The 26144-nt window shown below is 36.5% G+C and overlaps 2 protein-coding genes across 3 annotated transcripts; both read right to left on the reverse strand.

Annotated features, from left to right (window-relative positions):
- Window positions 1-6376: 6376 nt before the first annotated feature.
- On the reverse strand, window positions 6377-10244 carry LOC146138540 (uncharacterized). The gene is made up of 5 exons (XM_083394597.1): window positions 10092-10244; window positions 8468-8801; window positions 7611-7716; window positions 7216-7361; window positions 6377-6921 (listed from the first exon to the last, which is right to left on the reverse strand). Exons 1-5 carry the CDS (start codon window positions 10242-10244, stop codon window positions 6377-6379), a joined length of 1284 nt encoding a protein of 427 aa, XP_083250723.1.
- An 8364-nt stretch (window positions 10245-18608) lies between these two features.
- On the reverse strand, window positions 18609-25779 carry LOC146138541 (uncharacterized). 2 transcript variants are annotated; one of them, XM_083394151.1, is made up of 7 exons: window positions 25584-25779; window positions 24811-24914; window positions 23349-23553; window positions 22970-23035; window positions 22297-22411; window positions 22148-22227; window positions 18609-20686 (listed from the first exon to the last, which is right to left on the reverse strand). In XM_083394151.1, exons 1-7 carry the CDS (start codon window positions 25636-25638, stop codon window positions 19326-19328), a joined length of 1986 nt encoding a protein of 661 aa, XP_083250277.1. In that variant the 5' UTR covers window positions 25639-25779; the 3' UTR covers window positions 18609-19325. The 2 variants fall into 2 exon arrangements, with proteins under 2 accessions (XP_083250277.1, XP_083250278.1); XM_083394152.1 differs by lacking the exon at window positions 22970-23035.
- Between the last annotated feature and the right edge of the window lie 365 nt (window positions 25780-26144).

Raw genomic sequence — 26144 nt, forward strand, 5'->3', positions numbered from 1 at the left:
CAGAAAAAAAGCACGTACAAAAGCGTTGTGATTATAAATATTCGTTCAAACATAACATAGGTTTGTTTTTTAACCGACATGTAGTGCTGAAAGATCACTTTTACTTATATAATAAAGGCTGTCACAGGCGCTTTAGTTCGTCGTTCTTTACCAAATTTATCGATATATTTTGCTCATAACTTACAAGACATCAGAAGTGTATCTTGACTTTATTTACACTTCCCATAAAGTTGAGTTTAAGACACCCCTCAATCCTTATATCAAATGCTGGTTATGTTAACATTGGGCTTTAATTGAAATTGCTCGCTATCAAAACGATACCACAAGTGTCATACATAAGTACATTTTATTAGCACTGTATGCAGTAACGATATTTTAAAGTAGGTACAGCAAATAAACTATATTGTCGTGACGACACGCCTCACGTTTGTAAGAAACGCATTTTTTCTTCTTTTGCATTTTTCCTTGTGCATTGCTTCCCTTTCGTTTTTCAGTTTGCGACCCACTTTTAATGCAAGTTTTATTATGCAACCGCAATTAGATATGACATATGACCAAACAAATAAAGTTACAGAAAACCTGCATCTTTATTACTGACGTACATATACACTGAAATAGGTAATGCGACACAAAACATCTAATTGATACGTATATATGATTATGTTGCATAAATGATACGTAATGATAATGCAATAATATCTAATAGAAAACTATAACATTTGAAATGCTTCGCGACTCACCTAAAATAGCTTCACGACCCACCAATGGTTTGCGACCTACTGGTTGGCAAGCACTGGATGTCTCGTTTTGGCGTGCCACTGCTTAGAGTTAACTGGGCACGCTAAATAAAAACAGCTTAGCTACAATATTGTCGAAAGGGTAAACAAGGGAATTTACTGCAAAGTTTAGTCCCACATATAATGCCTTGCTTTTATTGACATTGATAAATAGGTCCTGTATAAAGGCTACCATATTCATGACCAAAATAGAGGACAATAGTACAATGCAAACAAAGTGTTGCGTTTGTAGAATTATACCAGCATTTAGTTACAGTTACATTAAACACGAAATAAAAGCAAGGCAAATTGATTTGCAAGATTTACGTAATAAACTTTTGGTAACGCGTTTAATTTTTTTTCAAGAAACGATAATAAAAAATGACTTGGGTCTCATGCAAAAAAACGCAAAAAAATATTTGTGTTGAAAATATTCCCAACAAAACGCCAAATGCAAAAAGTAGGACATTTGACGTTTTTCAGTGTCTTAAGGGACCATTTATTTTTCTATAAAAATGAGGTAAATCCTCTTAAAAAGGATGTATGATGACCCTATCTTAATTCAATGACTCAAGAAATGTTTGAATTTGATATAAAATAGATTTTTATATGTTACTCGTATTAAACCATTAAACCTTGCTTGTGCCTATAAAGTCCACGGTAACATTCCAGCCGGAATAATTATATCTATATGTATTATAGTGCACACAGATGAATTCAGACCATTAATAAAGTGTTTTACTGCACTGTAACAATCATGTTGACGTAGGGAGAACGTCTGGCTTTCTTTTCCCGAATGTACTGTGTGGAGAATGATTGGTGCGGTCTTGATGTAGGAATTTCATATCCTGATGCTTCATTTTTGATGAAATTGACAGATTCGTAATGGTGTGGCTCTGTGTTTTGCATAATATAAAATTAATTTTGCAGTACCGGTAAATTATGTTTTATTTTAATTACAGAATCGAAAAGGGCCGTTTCCCCATTAACAAATCGTAAGACTTCGGAGCATATTAGTTGGAGGATTTATTAGGTTGGCACGGTTTAACGTCAAGTTGAATTAGAATCTCGACAAGATTTTGTACAAAACATGCTTCGTGAGGTCAAAGTGTAAACGTTGTTTATTTTGAAATAAACTATTTAAAAAAGGACTGTGGTACAAAGTCTTATTAAAACTATCTATATGTGTTATACCTGACACTTGTATTGAGCTGACTGGTTTCGTTGGAGTATTCTGTCTGAGCGTCCACCTGTTTATAATAGAATGTTTATAATATTAAAAACATTAAACCCATAAAATCCGCTGGTAATAAAATTATAAATTGCTTTCAAGTTACTTAGGCCTAACTTACGCTAAACTAAGAATGTTGAGTATATGCAATACTGTATTTTCGCAGAAAATCTTTTGTTATCGTGTTTCATATTTCTGTGACTAATGCAACGGAGTATTTTATCACCTATGGCGTAAAGACAGTGTTGTGGTGACTTAAGGCCATGACCTGACCTAAGTGCAATTAAGTCACTGTTTTCAAATGACTTGACTTGATTTAAATCTTTTGGAAAGAAACAATCTGACTTGCAATTCTTTTCAACAAATCACTTAGGATAAAATCAAGTGTTTTCATTAGGAATTTTTTATATAGAATTGCGTTGTTTATGTATTTTTTTGCGTATAAACCATCTTGCTTGCAATATGTTGTGTTTTGTTGTTTTGGGGGGTTATTGCTCACAATTTAAACGAGTTCTAAAATGACTTGACTTGGATTTATGTTATTTTACACATGACGTAACTGGGACTTAAATCATTTTATTTTGTTTGTCATTTAAATTTTCTGAATACTTTTTATCTTAGTGCGTTGTGTTTTTCACATTGCATTAAAGGTGGAACGTTGATGATAGGACCAAGGATTGTTACCGTTTTTAATTTTAGTAATTTGATTCAGTTAAACCTACCTTCTGTAAAGTAAACACGAGACGACCACAAGCATAACGACCAGGAGTCCACCTCCGACGCCGACTCCTATTGCAATCGAGGGGTCACCAAACACTGCAATACAAAAAAGTGACCTTACCGCCCAATAAGTCTTGTAGCTTTTTCATTAGCTGTTTTTTTTTTAGATTTTTTCATTTACATTATGCCTTAACACAAGTGTGAGCAACCTTTTTCTTGTCGCGTGCCAAAACCAAACTCAGATAGGTCTTCCCGGGACGTTACATTATAGCTGTGTAGACTATATACGCATCATATTATAACACCGCAAATATTTATATCAGGAATCAAACTAGTGTATTTTGCAATTGAAAAGCGGTCAAAATATATGAGAAATGGCCTCGTGCCCACTTTGTAAAACAAGCCTCGGGCCGCATGATTAGCGTTAGTCGGCTGGATCTGCCCCAAGCGCCGTGGGTTACCTATCCCTTGTTTGATATAACTGTTTTAAAATATGTATCAAACTTTTTATGCTTTCTAACTTAAATGTTTAAAGAAAATCATTAAAAGGTATAACTATTATCAAAAAAATGAGATGATTTTGAAAAAAAAATAACTGTTACAATTAAATAGTGTGGCTAAGCCCTCTAACAAAACGATTTTTTGTCAAAAAATTAAATCAATATAAGTTATATACCGCTTCGTAAAGTATTTATACAACAACCAAATGTAAACATGCATAATATCCAAAGACGTCAATGTAACGATAAAAAATTAACGCTTTTTTAACTTCATCGAAACGTACTTCGTGATCCCGCATGTCTACTGCGGACACCATAAAAAATTTTCAACTGGTAAATCTAGATTCTAGATATAGATTAGCGGGAGCACAGATAGCCTATTCGAAGTCAAATTTAGCACTATGGATTTGAATGCTAATAGTTAAATTTGCAATTGCTCAGTGTGCTAACCAACATTGAAACATTTGAAATTAAGCCCTTTTGATAGCGGCTTGAAAGTGGTTTTTTCACCACCGGTAGTCCATTCATTTGTACTGCAGGTAGATCACATTACGATTTTTTGTGATCATTTATAGTTATTCGTATACCTACAAACAATTTTCTTTACTTTTTAGTTGAGTACACTTCTCATTATGCTTCTCTGAAATACATGTTGAAGTTTTTTTGCCGTTGTTTAAACAAATGTACTACAAATCCTGTTTCATACCAAGATGATTTAATTTTCCTGATAAAATGACTGGTTGTTTAGTCCTAGTTTGTCATCCAGAGTTCCTGACAACACGTATTTTTTGCGTGTTAACTATACAATATCATTACCTTGTGGGGTTGGTTTAACAGAGTTTACTTTTGTTGAGATACTAGTTTGAGGGCTCTTAGTAGATGTGCTGGGTTCAATGTTGGATGCTGTTGTTGAAATACTCGCTGTGGTGCACGGATCACATTTCGTCACAACTCTGCTTCGACAAGGTTCAGGCAAAACTTTTCCCGGTATCGGACAATTTCGAATGTTGGTTTTATAACCGCCACAAGATGCGTTGCAGGGGATTTCGATGTTCACCACCTCAAGGTTGCTGCAGTAGTCTTTGTTGCAAGTATCACTCTATAAAAGTATGTCAGCAAAAACAATATTATAAAATCCGGTTCATCGCGGTATTAGCTGCATATAGTTCTGCTAAAGTATTTCTGAAATGTCGCTTTTTATTCCGATTACGATATGTTCTAACTTGTGCTAAGAACCAAATTGACCTATTATGATTTACGGCCAAATAATCAAATTGATAAAATGAAACGTGTAAAATTAAAATTTTCCAGGAGTTTAAACTAAAATTGCTTTAGCGTTAGAAGCTTGGTTAGCTAAACTTGTAAATTTACTTCATTGTGAACAAAATGCCCTTACAAATCAAATAACGCTGCATCGGATGGCATTAAATGGTATTTGTACTGTTACGCTTTTTTGTAAAGTTATCTCTCAGCCAAACAATTTGTTCGAAAAACACAAAATAATAACAAAATAAAAACCATGACCTACCTCGGAAATAAAAGTTGATCAACACGTTGTGTTTTGGATGCAAAACCGGCGTCGAATACGAGTAGTTGCGTAACAGGTACTTGTACAACCTGACCATTGCTGCCATTCACCATAGGTTTGCTCTAAACAAGGATCAATATTTTTCCAAGATCTTGGAAACTAAGAGAAATAGGAGATAGGCAAGCACATGAAAGACGGGCATTTAAATGAATCCATTTTTTTGTAAACACAAATATACATTGAGTGTTTATTGAAGTTTAGTTCTATTCCGTTTTTTTCAGTGCCTGATATAGTAGAAAATTTTCTATGTTCAATAAACTTTCACAAGATGTGTGATACACAAAACGCCTCAAACTGTGTTATCTTTACCACGAGCTTTGTTTCATACCTGATGGACGAAGTATCGCAATCCAAAAACACACCGTCAGCCAGCAGGCCACCCTCATTATTATTGAAACTCCTGTGGAATTTTTATGCCTAACGATGCCAAAAATCTATGCTCAGTCAGCCCGATTTAGCAAAGCAATTAACAATTAGATGACTCCTAATTATCTCTGACCACTTGCGAAATGTTGTGTCGATACCTCTGTTGCGTGTAGGGCCTAATCATGTAACTTTATTCAAAGTGTTCGCTTGGTGACCTTTTAACGATAGTTAGACAAGGTATACGTGGAACTCGTGTGATATCACTTTAAATATTGATTGCGTTATCGTTGGTGTGATACTGATGGTGACTGATGACTAACGTTTAGGATACATCTATACGTTTGAATTTGGTTGTCATGTGGACGCCAATGTTATGAATAGCCGATCAGTTTTTTTTTTAAACTGACACATCTTGGTCTACAGAACTGATGTTAATTAAAGTGAATAAGTTGAAACAGCATTAACACTTTATTTAAAATCTGAGTATAAATTAAAATCTGCATGTAAGGTTCATGTCGGGTAGTCTTTTACAAAGAAAAAATCCAGACGCACGGTGATCAGATGTACAGTAAACCAAGTGCTCATCAATTCATGTTCAATGATCTTAACGTATAGACTTTGCTATATGTTCGCCTACGTGTAATTGGCCAATGGCCATGTTAACACAACAAAAAACAAATGTGTAGCCGCTGTATTCACGCTTTTCCTTATACTGCGGCAGATTTTTTTTTATATTGACTTTATTGTAATATTCAAAATGTTTTAATTTTATTGTAATATTCAAACGTTTTTGTTTTTCACAATGCAATACAGATTTGTTTATAGTTTAATAAGTGCATACTTGTATCTTCGAAAATCGATATGTTGTACGTTATAAAACAACAAATTAAAATGAAACAAATACTCAGAAAAAATCTAAAAAGGTTACGTATCAGTTTGCTTCATTGTAGAACCCATTACAAACCTTCAACTTAACAAAACACAGTTAACACATTGAATATAATTTCCTTATTACAAACTTCGGCATGCATAAAGGAATATTTTGATCAACAAAGGTACCAAACAGTTTTCACAACAGTGATGCTTTCGAAACCTAAAAAACCCTTTTAAAATGGTGCATTGTAGAGGAACTTCTGAAAATTTTACTTATCGCTAGCAACAGGTTGCAAAGCAGTATTTTGCAGCCGTTGTACTTTCAGCAGGGTGTCGCGTTCAGCAAGTCGTCAAAGTTGCAATCGCGCCGTTCAGCGTTGACAATCCAAGCACTCAAACCGCCGCTCTCCAGGGACAAAGTGTCCTCGTCCAAACCAGAATCCGTCGGAATGCTCTCACTCAAGGAAAGCACACGTGGCCGAGGGTAACTGTAGCCCACCGGCGGCGTCTGGGTGGCTCGGGCCCATTCGGGACGGCCCCAGGCCGGAGTCTCGACAGGGGGCAATTGCTGATCGAACACCGGACTACCTTCGTCGCGAAATTCGACCCTTCGAACGTTGAGAGTGAGACGGCTCGCATCGAAATGTGATTCTTGTGAGCGTTTCTCCGCGCGTGAGAAACCGTACTGTATCGCGCGAAACGGCGGAGCGAAAGTCGAGGTGCTAGCGCCGTCTGGCGTCTTTCTGGTGACGACCCTGTTGGCCGTTTGAGAGCGCTGTCCAACGGTCGGCGGTATTTCTTGGTGGACGATCGTGTAAGTGAAGGGACGCGACCCGATATGGTCCCCTGTCTCTCTCGCGGTGCGTACTAAAAAACATGCAGTGTTTTTTGTTAGATTTTCGGCAATAACATTCATGAAGATCGAGTCGATCGACATCCTCTTGATTAAGACGATTCGAATCAAGATGATGTTGATCTACTCGACCTTTTTGGCTTTGCAATTTATTATCTAGCTACATCACATATCCCTGCATAGTGCACCTAAAAAATCATAAAACAACTGAAAACAGAGTTGTTCTGCACCGCACCACTTTTAGGTTTAAAATCGTTTCTTTTAATTCACAAAATAACTCGGTTGTTTCAAACAAATAAGGTTCTCACCGGTCAACTCGTTGCAGCGTGACGTCAGCTCCCTTGTAGTTGTCACGGTCCGATGCACACGAGGAGGAGGGCGTGGCGGGGGTGGTGGAACTTTTTTTCGCCTTTTTCTTCTACACATAGAAAATAAATTTGGCTTACCGGTCAACCTAAACAAAGAAAAACAATATTTTGTTAAATCACGAAATGATACATCCAGACGTTTTAATTGTAGTTCAAACTACAGACGTCTGTCTTTTTGTAAATTGTTAAACTATGAAGTTGCATTGACACTAAGATACAAAATTGTTGTTAACCAATTCATTTGTAAACTGTTTACCGATTGCAAGAGTAACTATTTTACGCAAACAAATTCATCTGCATTATACATTTTTGTACATTCGTCTTTTCTACAAAACCTGTTACGACAATCGATGGTGAGGACAACAATCACAATAAGGAAGATGCAGCCGAAAGCTACGAGGATCCAAATCAAGGTGTTGTTTGGGTCACCAGAGCGAGCACCTTGTACAAAAATAGTTTAATATTTTAATTGTTTCAGCAATTAAAACATTAAGGTTATTGGGTACTTTAGTTCTGTCAACAACTCTTTTGAACTTTAACCTTGGTAAGTTTAGGGCCCGATGATAAATTATTGCGAAAATTAGTTTGTCTGTCGTCAGGCGTGGTCTCCCATTCCCAACCAACACGTCACTTTATTCAGAGATCTATACTAATGAATTTAAGTTTTATTTAATACACAAATTCTTCTACTGTTTAAAATCAAAGGAAATATTCCTCTTGGTTTTGCCTTTGTCTTGTTGATATCATTTCTGTAGTATTATTATCGATTATGTAAGACTAACATTTATTTGGATGCCAATACAGTGGCTGGCAAACAACCGGTTTTCAATATAACCAGGATTGTGACTTTACTCAGGTAAAAAATCGAACTTGACTAAATTATTATTTGAAAATTAGTTGATTTGGATTTAGGTTATTTAAAATTAACTGGTTCACATCACTGCACTGCAAAGCGCGTCATTGCTTGTTTTCAAGATCTTTGCTACCAATATTGTAAGCTTAACATTTATTTTATATGTCAATATCGTGGCTTGAAAATTGACTTGTTTAAACCATATAACCTGGATTGTGACTTGTCTAGAGACTTGGATGTAGCCAATTTTATTATTTGAACATTAGTTGACTTGGACTCAAGTTATTTCAAACGTCTTTATATAACTGCACTACAAAACGCGCGGCGTTACTTATTTACCAGGTCCAGGCGGCGGGGCAGCGATCGTTGGTTGACTGAACGTATTGGTAACAAAATGCACCGCTTCCGTATCTGTTGATCTCCATTCTGTTCTAGTGGAAGTAGAGTCAAAGGTCACTTCGGCCGTTGTAGGCGACGCTGTGCTCGGGCATTCGGACGAGTTAAATGCGCAGGGCGTTGCTCTGTGGTTGCTACAGCCGAATGGAAGGTGGGCGCCTGAGGAACATACGCGGTGTTCGACTTCGACGCCAAGCTCTGAGCAGGTTGCGTTACAAGGCTCAGAGCGCAGCACCAAATCGCGCACGTCGCAGTTGTTGTGTTTGCACACCTCGTTCTTCGAAAACGAAACAAAATCAATGAAATCAACAGGGTTATGCGAAAGTAACTCGCTATTCTAAATATCTATAATTTATTCAAGTTCACCGATAACTTTCTCAATTTTTGTATCTATGTTAATTGATGTTTGTCAATTAAATACATGATTCTATTTTCTTTTTGGATCTGATAGGTGAATTCGCATTTTGTTTGTTAATTTGTTTGAAATTTCAAAGCCAGAGTTTGTTGTGTAATCAGTTGAAGTGGTTCAAGGTCGACTTGAGAAGCTGGTGGCGAATGATGGTGCTCATATCGTGTTTTAAATACAATTTTATTCAGATTAGTTTATTATCATATTTATTAATTGAAATTACACTTCAAAAATACTAGTTATATTTATTTAAGATTGGGGAGTTACTTTCGGATCACCCTGTATAGATAAAACGAGGATTTTTTTTCGAAAGTATGCTCTGACGTCAGGTAATTAAGCTACTGTTTAGTACAGTGGTTCTCAACCTTTTTCATACCTTGGACATTTTAACCACTATTCGAAGCTTAGTTTTTCCTCTTGGAAAACTGCACCAGTAACTATGTTAAAATTATTGCAATTGCAAGCTTATTTTTCGTTATATTTCTACTGCGATTTGTTATCGTTTATTGATTTAGCGAAATTCTATTTAAGCAAACGATATTTACATTCGTACTAAAGAACAGAAATTTCGTAGGGTATATTGTGACGTAATAATATGGCACTGTACTTTTTAATCCCAAGTTTTAAATGGCAAGGAAGTTATGATAAACACCAATAATAAACAACTCATACAATTAGATTTCTCAACCAAATACAAAATTTTCTCCGTAAATTAAAAAAATCCTCTTATGGGAAATTTCTCCAGTTATAAGGTATTAGTGGATCCGGTCCATTTTTTGATACGTTAGTCGCTTTTAAATAAAGCAATTTTTTTTAAACCAACACAGCCACCGCGTAATTAAAGTCAAAAATAAGTGTTACGCTATTAAAATTTGAAAGCTTTGTTTTTGTTATTTCCTATACAAAAGAGCATATACAAAGATATATTTTCAGTTTTTAGTTTTCTTCGCCTGTGCTTCTAAACCGCGAGAGTTATTTGTGAACGGTTGATCACAGAACATTAGTAAAAGAAGTTTAATAGAGTTTTTTTATATTTAGAACCCGTTCAACCACTCTTCTTATATAACAAAAAATTAAACAAAACAGAACTTTCTGCGGAGCGCGACATTGCTCCAAACCAAGAAATCACATCATCTTTAGCAGAAAAGAAACGCCTACTTGGAGTATATCTGTAAAGACGCATGGATCGATGGTTGTTGCGTTCGTACAGTTTCGAAACCTTGTTCTGGTGCTCAGGTAACAGCTGTAGCCGCATTGTCCCCACGAAGTCCATTCCCCGATCACTTTTGAGTCGACTTCGAAGTAAATCATTGCTTTTTATTAGAATATAATCAATTCGTTTTTCTTCGTTTGGTAAAAATGACAAGCGGTGAACATTAGCTTTTGGGGTTTTGTATGGTCCGCTAAATCAAAAATTTAAGGTGGTTTCGCATCGTTAAAATAGCTATGACGGATTGAATTATTATCTTGAAACAAGTTGAATAAAGTACGTTTGAAATTGCGCCTAACTTGATTTCAATTGTTATTTGATATGTGTCAAAATTACGCAAACAATCTTTTCAAAATGTACGGGTTGGTTAAGGCATTCAGCAGAAAATTAAGTTAGTATAACTATAGCAGTATGCGTCATCTCGACAGCTAATATTTCATCTAATGAAATTGGGCAAATAAAAGTTTGTCACTAATTAAATGCCAATTAGCCTGTATATCATAAACCACATATAACTAATATAGGCAATAAAGACGACCCTTGTTACTTTGCTGTTTTTCTGTTATATGTAAAAAGGAAAACAAATTTAAAGTTCCTAAAATAATTAGTCATCTCTAAAGTGTGTTTAGCAAAACATTATAAACGTTTAAGGTTTCAGTTTAAAAACTCACCCAAATAAGATTTTCCATAAAATGAGCACAACACAAGAAAGGCAACTATATAAGTGCGAACCATTTTAGTAGTTTGTCGGTCTCTTTTGCAATATTACCAAAAACTTGAGGAATATAGGTAACATAGGTTAAACCCTCATTCCTCAAAATCCTATCAAATAAAAGGTTATTGCAACTGCCTTGCATTTAATTACAACTAATACTTGTCAAAAGCTCTGACAGTTTTTATATAAAGTAAGCCTATTACTCACAATGCAGTCTGTTTGCGTGTATGCTTGTTTTTACCGGCGTTGTACCTATCCGCTAATAACCTGGTTCGGGATCATCAGAAACATTCGCAAATACGCCATTTGTTACGTCATTTCCGACAAGGTATCGTTTGTCAGCGAAACGCCGTCCATTAACCTCGGCTCGTGATAAAGCGTAAAAAGTGAAAACCTTTTTACGTTTAACAAAAGTCTATCCGATCGTAGCCTGTATAGATATGTATGCCTAATTATACCAACCGTTTCTACAAAATTGTGGTGTGCTCCTTTCGATGAAACTATATTCTATTTTAAAGTTTATGCTTATCTTACATTAATAAAAGTTAAAAACATCAGACATATAATATTCCTTTTTCGCTTTGTCTGTCAACCAAACAAAAATATTTCACTTTTTCATGATTTTATATTTGTGATTATTCCTTGTCTTTCAATATTTAAAATGGAACTATATGTTTTACGGGAATATTCGAGTCAAAATATTAGATTTTGCCAAAAATGATGCTTGATTCTCAAAACAGGCACCAAGTTCGTTTTTATAAACAAGGTATCATACAATAATAAAATAAATAGAAAGCACATTATATTAAGCATGTCACTTCTGGCCGTTTACCATTAAAACGCTTGGAATGCTAGTTGATTGGCGGTAAAATCTCCTGGGGTAAATGGTAAATTGATTAAGAAAAGCGTGCTTCCAAGAAAGCGTTGCCTTATCGAGCGCTTCGAGCATCCAATTTTAAGCAGGAAAAAAGGGATGTTTAGCTTATTTCAAACCACTTCCAGCTACTGTGAAATAACAGATTGTTAAGCGACCAGTACTGTCTTGTTAGTATTACAGATAATTTAATCGTTTACACTTACTCATGTTATATTAATTCCGGTTTCTTTCGGAATTGCAGTTCAAATTGTAAAAAAAACTTTGCAGTGATCTAGGTTTGAGGTTGGGAGAATAGTTGGATAGAATTTATGTGTGGTTGTTTGTCAGGCAGTGCGCTTTCTTTATAACAATATTTTAGCTTTATTAAACAAAGCAGTGTTTTTTCCATTTTTCGTAAAGACTTTACACTTCAAGAGTAGGAAGTTAACAGTATGATAAGTTTTGATCTTTCTTAGGAGAGAATCTTTTGTGATACCGAATTGTTATTTAATTTAACCATCTCCATGAAACAATGTAGAATATCTCGACGAATAGCTTCAAAATGTTTTATTTTATTGAAGATTCGTCGAGGGACAAGAACGGAGAAGGTTTCTGAATGAAGATGGAAGATGGATAAAAAAACATACGGCTCAATTCATAAAGGTTTGTTTAATATGTATATGTTTTTTAATAAATTAGGAAATAACTGCTTTATTACAAATAAACTCTCGGGCGGTTTAGGAGTTCGTTATAAAACTGCAATCTGCAATTATTTTTAAGGTAATTACCAATTCTTCAAGTTACGATAATCTGTTCGAAAATAAATGAAATTTTGTGTTTTAACTATTTTTTTTGTTGACGATTTAATGTGTAGAACTGAAAAATGACGCCTATGCATAAATCACATTTTTATTTTGGTTTACAACTCAATTTAGCCATACATCTCTGTTAAACTCTCGTGAGGTATCCGTAGTTTTACCAGTTTTGAAAGCAAATTAAAAGTTGAGACGCTTAAATCAACTATTGTTTTTTAGGAGTGGAGATTACGACAACGACGCACAGCAGAGCAACCAAAGGTATAATAGTGGAGACTTATATTTGATGGTGTTTTCTTCTGTATTTCTAATGCAATATAGACATTTCACTAAACGACATTTAACCAACTATTCGGATTTGATTCTTGTCTCATTTTTAGACGAGAAATGCCATGCAGTGTGCTGACCGAAGATTTCAACGTCTTTGCAACCTTTTACGCTTATTTTAGAGGGAAAGCTAACCAGGTAAGTCAGCTTCAACAACTCTCTTTAACTTCACACTGGGTGCTGACAAATAGTTGGTTTAATGTTTTATTTACTAAGTTTAAACTAGCTTTCAAAAATGCGTTTAAAATGCTATATAGTTAATATGTTTGATTAAGTTGATTTGTATCAGACGATTTCCTGGTAAATTTTAGTGTTCGTATAATTAAGCATAAGCCAGTTGATGGATGGCAAAGTTCTTGCTTGCACAGTTAAGATAGATTTAATTTTGATTGCAGCCACTGCTATTCAACATGGTGAAACTGTCTCCGCTATCAACAGTCCCAACAAAGTTCCATCAAATTCAACAAGCCGTTTCAGCGCCAACTATACATACCTCTGCAAAAAGATCATCACATATATCCAAGTGACGTTACCTTTTATTGGTAATGGCTGTAGCGTGCGTTATAATAGGGTCAACTTCGATTGGCGAATTGTTTAACTAACTATTTGCTATTGTACGCTTATCGAATCATCGGCTGTTAGCCCTTCGTGGGGGCTGTTTTGTGCATTTTGTTGAATGCATATGGCGTAAATGCTTACGCCAAATTTCATTCGCGGATTACGTCAAACTGACGTATTCGGCACGTCAAGTCGTCGGTTTTAGTCGTATTAGGCCAAGTAACTGTATAAAATAAGGTATCGTGTGTAGAATGTAACGGACGTTGTGCGTTTAAGTTTCTCGCAAATCGAACGTTGACAAGCGGACGCACATTTTACGTCTTTGTATGTTTTTGTTAGTTCATTGTTACCTGCCAATCGAAGTTGACCAGTATATCCAACATAATTTGGGCTAGAAGAGTTTTAACTAAAGTTTTTTTTTAAATAAAAATATTTTTATTTTAAAATGGCACCAAAATACGCTACAGCCATGTAATTTGAATTGTTATTTAAAATTAGCCATTCATTTTTGGTTCAGGATTTAGTCTTTGGATATTACCCAAATTTAACTTTTCAGTTTGCGCAATAAACAGTTTAATTGATTCAATTCACCGTAAATAATTAATTTAATCGACTGCAATAACTCAAATGTATATAATTGTTATAATTAAACCGCCGCATAATAGATTGTATAACTCTACTTTAATATCTAAACCTAAACCAAAAATAAAACATAATTTGTATTGTGTACTTCTGATGAGACGACAGCACTCTTCTCGGAAAAGGTGGGTTTTGTGTATTTACGTCGGTGCGTATTCGTTTCGCGAGTTTCGCCTTTGCGTGCATAAAGATAAAACTTGCGCCTGATATAAGCAATTAGGGAAGAATTCAAGACATCAAGCAGAGAAAAAGTCTACAATATCAAGATAAAGACCGTCACTATATCCATATAGTGAGTCCAACTTTACTTATTAACGCTCTCACTGGGTAAAATCTCACGCTTCCATTTTTACAGAACGATGCCTGCTCCCTATCGCCACCACACGGATGCCCTCAAAACTTCAAATGGTTTTCTCCTAGGTATAGACTCTATAGAGGATAGTTAGTTTTAGTGCTTTTGGTATCAAATCTATTATAGTTTTATATTAAAGCAATTGTTTCTAATTAGTAAAACGTATAGCATTCCGAACTTTAAATCATGTTAACATTTTATCCATACTTAATTTAAAGTTTTTTTTCTGTGTAGAAGCCAAAGACGAAGCGATCATCGTGAAGAGTCTAAAGCCGCTTCCAAGCAGCGAGTTCTACTCGTGATTATAGATAAACAAAAGGTGATTATAACTTTGATGTTTTGTTCGTAAACGGTGCTTAAACTGTATGTCTATAGCAGTGGTCCCCAAACTTTTTTGGTTCGCGGCACACTAAAAATATCTTAAATATTTCGCGGCACACTATTAGCAGAACAGCAATAGAGCAATCGCCCTAACAAACTATTTGGAAATGTCTCAAAATGATTAATTTGTAATGAATAGTTCGTGTTCAAGTCTAAAATGCTTAAGCGTATGCCTATTGGTAAAACAACTACTTTATTTTCCGAAATTACAAAAAGTTACGCCGCACACTTGGCAATCTCTCAAGGCACACTATAGTGTGCCGCGGCACTCAGTTTGGGAATCACTGGTCTATAGCGTTGCACAACACGTGTCATATTGTGCTTGTTTATTTGCGACCTATCATTCGTTGTCAGATCACAGTTGAGGGGAGATTTTAGTTATTTTTCAGGAGTTCAAAAAAATCAAAAAGCTGACATTTCGTCTCATAACCACTAACTTTGTTTTTATTACAGGCTAACAACAACTATTTTCTATTCAGGTTTAATTTAATCTTTTTCAGACTTTATAGGAGTATAGTGTTAGGACTGTATAAGGCTAAACACACACACACTTGTGTCCTGAAACTTTTATGTGGCTGTTATTTGGTGCAAGCAAGATGGAAGGGTAATATATGGTAGAAATCAGTAGAGTGTCTTTGAACCTAATAACTAAACAAATATTTTTATTTTGTAGAACGATCGATGCTTTCTACCACTCAATTATGATACGCTTACCCTGGATATAAGGACCAATATTAAAATAAAACAAACAAAAGTACACAAAGTGTCGTTTTTTTTTGCGAAGCGTAGAAGGATTTGTTATCCACACTGTGTGTAATACTTAAAAAGTTCGTCAAAGGAGAACCTATTATTTTTTTATATGTGACCTGGTGCAAAATAAACGTTTGGTTTAAATTGAAATATTTGGCAAACCAGTTTTGGCATTTAAGAAATTAATCTTGGCTAAAAGAGACCAAAATAAGTCCACCTTTTGACAGACCGGCAAACACTTATTGTCGGACGGCGGTTAAGAACCACGCCCACTGCACTAAATTATGCCAGCCTAAAATTGGCTGCATCACATTAAAGGCTATATAGTACTCGGCTCTGCAAAAATCGCTATTATCGAAATACTAAATCACCCTCACGAAATACTTTTATGCATACAAACTCTAAGCCATGGGTGAGCATTTATTTTTTACCGCGGGCCGTGAGAAACAAAATGTTGTTGCGAGCAGTTTCAAAAATAGGTTTTAAAAAACACACAACGTCCTACTGTGACGCTGTAATAAAACAAGTAACTTCAAAACCTATTGTTTTTGGGAGTTGGGCGCCACTGAATTCCAGGTGTAAGAAAAGGCTTTGCGCAGTTGCGGAAATTTTGTTCAAAATGCGAACTTTAATTTAGATTTAAAGGGGCCGTGACGCATTGAGCAAAGATACTAAAAATGTACATTGATATATTGACATTATTAAGTTGTGGGGCTGTTGATCCATCCGGTGCAAGGGTGCACAAATGAGATGTTATCTAAACTTTTTAAAGCTTTATGCCAATGTTCTAGTTGCGGTTAGATCATATCCAAAGACGGTATAAACGTGCGAACCCTGAAATATGGCGTTAATTTATTTAGGGTAAAAAAGTGAATCCGGGTGTTTCAGAGATTGGAAACCGCGTTATATTTTTGTCGATATTTAAATACGGAATATATTCGAAAAAGCGCAAATAATGGTTTTACAAATATTAGACTACCTTTCACAAAAGTGCCAACATAGAGGGCGCCTTGTCTGCGAAGATGAAAAAACGCCTAAACCACACCGCTTTTATTTTAATATTTTGTGCTAAAATTAAATTTGTTTAGTACAAGGACTGGATCCCTCTCTAAACAAGAGTGTTTTAACAACCAAATATATAGAAAGTTAAGCTTGTGTTTACCAATGTAATTTAAGAAAAATAGGCCGCTGGCCGGATAAAATTGCGTGCCGTGGTTTGTTCAGCTCTTCCCTAAGCCAAACACTTGCACTTCCAGAAGCGTTAATTTTGTTTCACTTCTAACATGAGGGCCACGAGACAATTCTCAGTTGGCCACAGAGTTATTCAATAGTTGAAAGTTTTGTTTTACTAAAAAAATGAATTGTTAGCATATCTATGTAAAGATCTTGTAACTGCGAAATATTTAACCTTTTGTAGCATTTGCCCTTACCCAACGAAGGTACCCTTGTCATTTTGACGAAATAATTTTTCATGCATTGTTTAGGTTTCTATAAACCGCTTACCATAAATTCATTATCTTTTGCCAAACGTACACAAAACTGTGATGAATTGCCTTAATTATCATCGATACATTTAGGTTGTCATACCAAAAACACATTTTTTAATCATATATGCTAAAATCTCTGTTTTAGAATAAATTTGAAAGAATTTGCGCACATCCAAAACTTCTGAAATTTACAATACAACTACAATAAAGTGAGCCTAACAAGATAAGAATATAGTCTCCTACTCACTTTGTAATGGTTATCTGGAGATTTAGGAAATTTTAATGTGCGGGTAGTTTTCAAATATCCAGATCAATGTTCCCCCAAATCTCTCTTTTTTTTCCAAAAAAAAGTTTTCTTTATTTTAGCAAAATTAATGGATTACGGCAATCCTGTTTCGGTGGAAATAGCTGAATGACCAGAGTGGTATGCTTATACTATGCTTATCTTGTTAGGAATACCTTCTAGTAGTGGTGTGGAAATTTTTAGGAAATTTTAATGTGCTGATAGCTTTCAAAAATCCAGCTCAATGTACCAACCGCGCTAATTTTTTGCTGATTTTTACGAATTACTGGATTTCAGAAAAGAAATATCTAAATGACCAGACTGGGCGACTATGCTTATCTTGTTAAGAATACTTTCTAGTAGTTGTATGGAAATGTTAATGTGCGGATGTTTTTAAAAATACAGCTCAATAAACCCCCGCGTTTATATTTTTGCTGATTTTTTCGTGTAATTGGCTTTTGGAAAACCTATTTCGCTGGAAATATCTGAATCACTGGAGTTGGAGACTATGCTAATTTTGTTATAGTGGTTATATGAAGACTTTTAGAACTTTTTAATGTTGTGTGTTTTTGTTATGACAACCTAAATGTGTCAATGTTTATTAGGGCAAATCATGATTTATAAATCAGTTTTGTGTGCGTTCGGCAAATCAATTTATGGTAATCGGTTCATAAAATCCTGTAAAAATGCATGAAAAATTATTTCGCCGAAAAAATAATGGTACAAAGGTCATTAAATACGGGTGGATGTTTAGATTTTAGCAAATGCGACAGAGCGTCGAGAATTCTAGTTCTTAAAGTTAACAGGCCTAAAGCTTCTTTTGTTGTTTGTTTGTTAAGTGATATGATAAGGTTCACGGCACACGGCAGGTCACGAACTGTTTTATAAAAAAAAAGTCCTTTACTAATTTTTGAAATTGTCGTTTAGTTCAACGACATTTTTACTGTATTATATCTTCATTAGAGCAATATACGGTGTACGCGAGCTGGCGCAATTAACCACCCCAGGCTATAGGCCTATAGTTTATCGCAATAGGTTCGGACTTTTTTTGTTTTTTCCGTATTTAACTGTGTACTGTGTATCTATGATTTGGGCAAATGTATTAAACAGTATTTTGCTACTTTTACCTTGAATTCAAATGTTTACACAGCAATTTTCTAAAATAACCACTGCCTTGATTTTCTTTGCTACTGTTATAATTGTTTATCTTTTTGAAATGAAAAAAAATATCAACTATACGCATTCCAAAAAGCTTTGCACAAACCCCAAAAAACAACTGAATTGTGATTCCCCGGTTGTAAGTAGAACTTAAAAAATGTGTGGTTGACGACGCCAAGACACTGATGCAGTACTTCTAACAACAATATGTTGTTTAAACTAATGAATTTCTTATATGTCAAAATTTGTCAAAATTTTGATTTTTTAGGTTAACATTTCTTATTTTTAAGTCAAAAAACAATCACCCGTGTGATTACATATAAAAAATGGAAACATTGTTGAGTTTAACAACTAGTTTGGAGATAAAGTCTGCTCATAATTTTAATACTATAATTGCCGTTACAAACAAACAATAAATGCAAGGAAATAAAAGCAAAGAAATAATAAACGACATTTAGACTTCGTTCTATCGTTTTGTTTTATGCTATTTCAGGCGATACAAACTTCGGCATCGTTTCTTTTCGGTTATGGATAGGAAACCGATTCATGCGAAAATCATTGTGTGCAAATGCTTTTAAAAACAATGTGAATAAAAGGTTTTCTAGAATAATTCTTTTTCAACTAACATCGCATGTTCACTAACAATTTGAGACATGAAGTACAAATTTTAATTTTTTTTTAATTTTAAGCACTCATTTGTTGTCGAATTCGCACCTAAGAAAGCAGTGTCCTGCGTTATGCAGTTGTTGCCGGTGAAAAGTCCACAACTCCGGCTAAAGACGCGTCAATTAAGTGTTGATAAATAAGACGTTAATGCTTCGAACGAGTGTTGAAGTACAACAACTGACGAATACCACAAGTTCACAAATCTTCGTAATCGGACTCGTCATTTTTATCGAAGGAGGGGTAGTGGCGCGGCGGAAGTGCCAGGGTAGCACCACTGGCCCAAGAGCGCGTATGGGTAACCGGGATGTGGGGCTTGTATTCCCGCTCGCCAAGCAGATCTTCCAGCGAACGCGGGCGTGGAATATCGTAATCACCACCCCCGCCACTGCTTCCCTGGTTAGCGTGCGATTTCAACGGCGAGCGACGAGCTTCAACGCGGCGTGAAACGGAGGGCCTGTCCAGGGTTCGCGACAGTCGCTTAGCCGCGATTTGCGCGCGCGGTTTAAGGCGGTACGCGACGTCGTCCGTCTGCCAGTCGCTCTGACTCCACGAGCGGCTATCGGGGTTTTCGCGCCGTTTGGCGGGAATTGCAGGCGCAACTTCCCGCCGAACGATCTCAACGCTCTCGCGCTTCTGCGGCTTGTGCGTGGGGCTGAAAGGGTTGATGAAGGTCTTGCCCAGCAGTAGGCTGTCGTAGCCCTGGCCGCGGGCGCCACGCGGAGACTTGGCGTCTGGGTCTGAGATCACAGAGTAGTTGGACGACGTACGCGTCACAACTTCGTGGTAGTTGCTGCTCGTCGCCGCTGGCTTCTTTCTCTCCTCTTGCGTAGTAGGCAAAGCGTCGCGGACCGTTGAGTAGAGCAGATTGACTGGCGGCATGTCGGGCGCATTGTTGTTCCGCTCTAGAAAAACGATATCGTCGTCGTCGTCGCTTTGGACGCCCGCGCCGCCCGAGTTCTGACTTCCAGCCAGCGAGGCGGCGTTATGACGCGTGCGTGACGTCATCATAGCGTTTGCCGGTGGCGCCCGCTGCAGCGCTTTGTGTACGGGAGCGGGTGGATGCCGGGATGCGTTAAGTTCGTTGATCTCCTCATACCCTGACTCCGTCGCGTTTCGGCCGCTGGTTGTAGGCTGTTGAGCATTTTCGGTTGCCGTATTTTCATGGCTTCGCTGGCCTGTAAGTTCGCGTTTGCCACGAGCCGCTTCCGCAGATAAGTTAAGGCCGCCGCTGTCTGTTCTCTCGTCGCGCTGCTTTGCTGGTAATTTCGGAATTGGGGTCGTCCTCTCCAGCTTTGCCGAATCGTCCAACACCCTCACATGGGCGCTGAGGATCTCTTTTCCGTTTGTGCGCGTATTTCCGAAATCCGTTTGGGTCTTCCTCGTATTGACAACGGCGTCTTTATCTTTGATTTCCAGCCGTTTTTCCGGTGTGTGTTTCGCGTTTATTCCATTAAAAGCGATACTCGTCATTGAAGCGTTTATAGTGATGACAGTGTTGCCCTCGGAATGCCGCGACTGGTGCATGCTGCCCTCCGATGAGTGCTTGTGCAACCAGCCTTAACAAAACACAATAAATGTATGGTCGTTCTTGTAATAAAAACATTCCTGTGACCTTAGGCCAGAATGAAAAAATTTGTAGGTAGGCCTTAATTACATTGCAGCCTACTACGATGACGTGAGTTTTAGAGACTTTATGTTTGAGTCTATGGTATCGTTTTATTTTGCAACGTGCTGTTATATGCATTTTAAACATATGAGTAAGCTGTCACACAAATAAAAAAAACGTAAAAAGTCGGTTTCTATTTAATTGTTCTGACTGTAAGCAACTTATAAAGCTATAGTTGCTGAGATTAATTACGATACAAACATATCGAAAGAATTGTTTGTATGGCGCATCTGAAAATTTGTGTGGCTCATCTTAATATGAAGTGAAAATAAGAGTGCATTTAAGTAAACGTTTGGCCACGCCTGATTGAATATTGTTCACTTCGTACATCGTTGTCTAAATATCGATATAAGCGTAGGATTACCATAAATTTTAGGATTCATATCGGGACGCTTTCAGGTAGTTACCTGGTCCAGTTTTTGTCATCTAAGTAGGTCGTTGAACGCGTATTTTTGTACTTCTGTTTTTAAGAATCCTTGTGTTGCAAGTGCGTGTTTTTAAATTTTGTGTATGCGAAAAAGTTATCAGGAGTATATTTGCACTGCAAAAAATGAATAACCCTTCCAACTAGACTGCTGTGGAAACACTATTATGTCGTTTGAAGCAATTAAATCTATACAGCGAATGTATCTGTCTATTCTAATAACGGACAGAACACCTCTTACTATACCTTATTATATAATACTGAACAGCAATCAAACAAAACCTAGACCCAATTACACGGTATAGCAGGGGTTCTTAAACATTTTGGACGCGTCCCCCCTAATGTGTTTCACTGCGACAGCACAAAGAAGCTGTACAATTATATTTAGTTTTTATTTTAGTGTTTTATTTTAGTCGTTGTAGACGAATAGCTTTGCAAAATGCAAATCAAATATTAGGTGAAAATATAGTTTTATCCAATATGTGAAGTTGGCCGCCGCCTCCTGAGGTCGCATGAAACTTTTAGACATCATAGTCTGTGAGTCAGTCATGGCAAAAATAGGTTTATTAAAGATATTCGAATTTTCAAAACTTCCTAATAATTTAATGATAAAAATATGTTTCAGAGGGAGGCCTTAATCGCGTCTCTATAGCGAAACCCTTCACATCCCCAGCAAGGAAATAAAAATGCACATAAGATATTACCCTTGAACAAGTTAGCGAAACAGGCTAATCGCAACAAGCTAATAATATATGTGTAATGTACGGAAAAAGTTGGCTGATTGTAAAAATAAGACATCTTGGTTGACTAATTGGGCACTGATAACACGCCTGAAGTGGTGCGTATGGTAAGCCTAGGTATGGGGTATATCAATCATATATGTCCGATGTTATTGCAAAAGTAAAAAATATGTCAGTTAAATATTACCTGTAGGCCTCATGCTTTGACGAAAAGGATGCGAAGTCGGCGAACCCGGTCGTGTATGTGCTTTGAAGCAGCAGCAGGCGCTGTAAATTGAAAAGTGATATTCAACAATAACTCGAACAGACGGGTTAAACTTTTCAAGCCAAACTCACAACTGCTTCAACAGGTAGACCGTGATGACGACCAGAAACGCAGTGAAAACTATGCAGACAAAAACGATGACGAATACCATTCCTTGTTCATGCAGCGGTACGTAGGCGGTTCCGGCTGAGACCAAAGAATATTTAGCTTTACTGTGCGTTTATACCGAGTTAACATTTGTCCTTGTTATGGTTTGCCATAATTTTAAACCAGCTAGGTCTAACTGTTAATTTGATATGAGCAAACATCATAGCCTACATCAAAATGAGGACAGCGGTAAAGGGGAAACCCGCGTTCTATTGGGAAGGCATTTAATCCTCACATATACTATATAACGTAACGCTTTATTTTCTATACCATTGGTTCCAAATCCTATTTTACTTACGCAAGCCTTTAAATACATAAAACGTACCCGAACGTTTTTAATACTGACCTAAAATAATAATTTGTAAAAATACCACTATAATTTATGAATACATGTGAACTTTAAATGCAAATTTTAGTCAAATTCCGTAAAAATGCTTAAAATCTATGTCTCATTTTGAAATATTAGCAATATGTTTTAACCCCTAAGTATTGTTTGGTCTGATTACCTAAATTGTAGGAATGCTTACAGTATCAGCGTGCAAAGTAACGTCACCCCAGACAGCATGCCAGTGTTACACGCTAAAATCATGCACTTACTGCTGCTATCGGTGATGTTGCTCGCTGAATTTGTAACATTTGTTTCAATAAGAACAGTGCTGTCATCTGCAACACACGTATACCATTCAAACTTTTTCGCACTGGCGATAATGTAAACTTTGTTATAGGGTGCAGACCCACATGACCTGCTATGACTAAAGTAAACAGCGAATGCTAGCATAACAAAAACAATGGCGATCTACCACAGTACAAAATTACGCATACCAGTCACTCGTCACGTTTATAGGTTGGATAGCTGTCATTAATAGTACACATGTAGCGCATTCTACATGATTATTTAGAAATAAAGGTATTTTTTCCTTATTGCTGTTTTCAGCCTACAACATCCAACCTCTTATACCGTCCCGACTGACAATACCTGTTGTAATTCCGGCCGTTTGATTTGTAACCATCACAGGTGCTACAGAAGTTGTAGAATCGTCTTCACATGACTCGTCACATGGATATACAGCACTCGAGCAGTTCTGCCTTGTAGAGTACGTTGTACAGTTAGTCACCAAAGTGTTGTATTCGTCTTCCGGTAGAACACATAAGTTGGTGAAATTCTGACACTTGGCCTCAATCTGCAAACGTGTTAAGTGCATTTTAATATCGTAACGTTTGTTGGAATCGTTTTTATTCCCTTTATCGTTACCCTGCGGTCCTTGTTTTAGCCGACATTTGAACGCAATTTAGACATAACACTTACAAACTCTCTTTGTGTCGGTCATATTAAAAAATGACCATCTAACTATAATTATAATTCAGTTAAATCAATAACATAAATTGTGGGACACGAAGGATATTTAAAGTTGATATTAACCTGGCGGGTCCAGTACACCTCTTTATTATGTTTAAGGGTTTTCATTTTTATTTTGTGTTGCTAGCCTTTTTGCGACAAAAATGAAATCGAGGTCGTATTTGTTTTGTTATTAATTTAAAAGAAATGGTATAGGTTTGTGGCTCTCAATCTTCCATAGGTTGTGGCCCATTTCCATGGGTTCTTGCTCGTGTTTGAAAAACATACGACATAAAAATTCACAAGAGAGGTTTCTATAAACTCTGAACAATCATCAAAATAATATGTTCCCCGAAGACTGCTCCGTTGCCACCAAGATGGACAGAGAGACATTGATCTAAAACCCGAGTATAGGTGGAAATTAACCATCTGTGAGGGAGCGTACATAAACTATACATTTCGCATATAATTGCATTTCGTGCTGCCCGAAGAGTATTGCTTTTTCATAGATCCCCGCATTGAACGAGTGTATCCTGTTATGTAGGACGAACATAAACTATACATTTCGCTTATAATTGCATTTCGTGCTGCCCAAAGAGTATTGCTTTTTCGTAGATCCCCGCATTGAACGATTGTATCTTGTTATGTAACATTGCAGTGTTGCTGATTCAAAGAACCAAAACGCCGTATCAATGGGTTTAAAGAACACGGTCTATTGATTATTATCAGTAATATTCATTTAGGGTTAAGTTCTGTTGTGGCGCACCAGAACTATCTCTCAGATTTTTGCACAAAAAATTTTTTTTAATCAATTTTATGTTCTTGTTTAAACTCATAAATTTCGGGATGTTGCTCGCTTGCTAAAGTTAGCTCAACCCCGGACTATCGCGTTCATCAAAGCACACTTTAATCGTGGTAAAGTAAAATGGGTGAGCTTAGTTTATATACAAGTACTATCACAGGTGTGAGGCATGTCATTTTCATCTTTCAACAGGCCTGTTGAGCCATCCTGTCGCAAATTAACAAAAAGCTTCGAAAACCCGACAGCACAACGTCACTTGCATGAGGTCACCTCATTAGGTATGTACGCAGTTGCACGTACCTCGACTGATGAATTACTGGCGTTGCGACTGCGCAGCTGAATCAGCGGTGAGAAGCAAGTGTTGTTGCAAGCTGTCCACGCGCTCCAATGATTTGGAATAGAATCTAACACAAAAAGACATTATATTTCACAGTTTTACTCTAACGCGAGGTCGTGGAATAAATTGGTATAATCGTTCAATACACAGAAAGGCTCCCGGAGAATGTATAAATATGCCCCTAGTCATTATGAATAATTAAGTTCCATAAGATATATTACAACAAAAAGTTCTACTTGCCCTGCAGCAATCATAGGTGAAATTAACACTTAACGTAAGGCCAAACAAAAAATAAATTTATATCTAAAATTTTAATTTTACTTAAGAACACCACCGTTTACTTAAGTTTTTGACACATTTTAGCCGTGCCCACTGCAACAATTAGCCTTAGTTCTAAACCAATCATTTTTCGTTCGATTACCTGGTTAAACGTACAGTATTAGTTCTGTAATTCCAAATAATGAAACAACGTTTTTTAATTACTGGTAGACTTTTACTGATCATACTCCATACACAACTTAAAGATAAAAGAAAATCCCTGCAAATTGTTTTGATAAGGCTTATTTGTGAAACTATATCCGCAGCAGCTGCTCGGTTTGATGGACTTTTATATAAAAGATTCCATATCAAAACAGACGGCGAAACTTTTTGTCTGTGGATATTCGATAGGTACGTAATTTATGAAGAATATAGGTAGCAAATTATTACGACAAAATCTCACAATATAACGGCATACCTGCGATACAGCACAATGCCAATATCAAGGCCACCCAGAGATAGACAAGCACCATAATCGTCGAAATTTTAAAGGTTAAACAGTTAATTGTCTCAAAGGTTAGAAGTTGCCATTACTATATAAAGTCATTCTCTTGCAATGTTTTCAAAAGGATGTGATGTCAGCGCTATGTGTGTGGTGACTGTGTGGCCTTCCATTTTCCACAGCGTTTGGAACAGCCAGCTGTTAAATTAGTTTAAAACACATCTTAAAAATAAGATCAACATTGTGTCGTTGTGTCTATCATGCGTTGGTACGAAGCTTTTAAATATGTGTAGCCTTCCCATTGACTTTTAACGAAATAGTACAATCGTGTTTTTAACAGTACTTTAATTATGTTTTAAAATTATTATGTTAAAAGCTATCAAAATTTAAACATGAATGCTTCAGAAACGTTATTTGCTCCAACCAATAACAATTATACACAGGATAAAAACAATCCAAAATAACTCATACTTCTTTTAAAATTTCTCAAAATCTTTTAAATGATATTATACTTTTATAAATCGAACCTGACCGATG

Source organism: Ascidiella aspersa, chromosome 7 (genome assembly GCF_963924565.1).
Source record: "Ascidiella aspersa chromosome 7, kaAscAspe10.2, whole genome shotgun sequence".
In the NCBI taxonomy this organism is placed as follows: Eukaryota; Metazoa; Chordata; class Ascidiacea; order Phlebobranchia; family Ascidiidae; genus Ascidiella; species Ascidiella aspersa.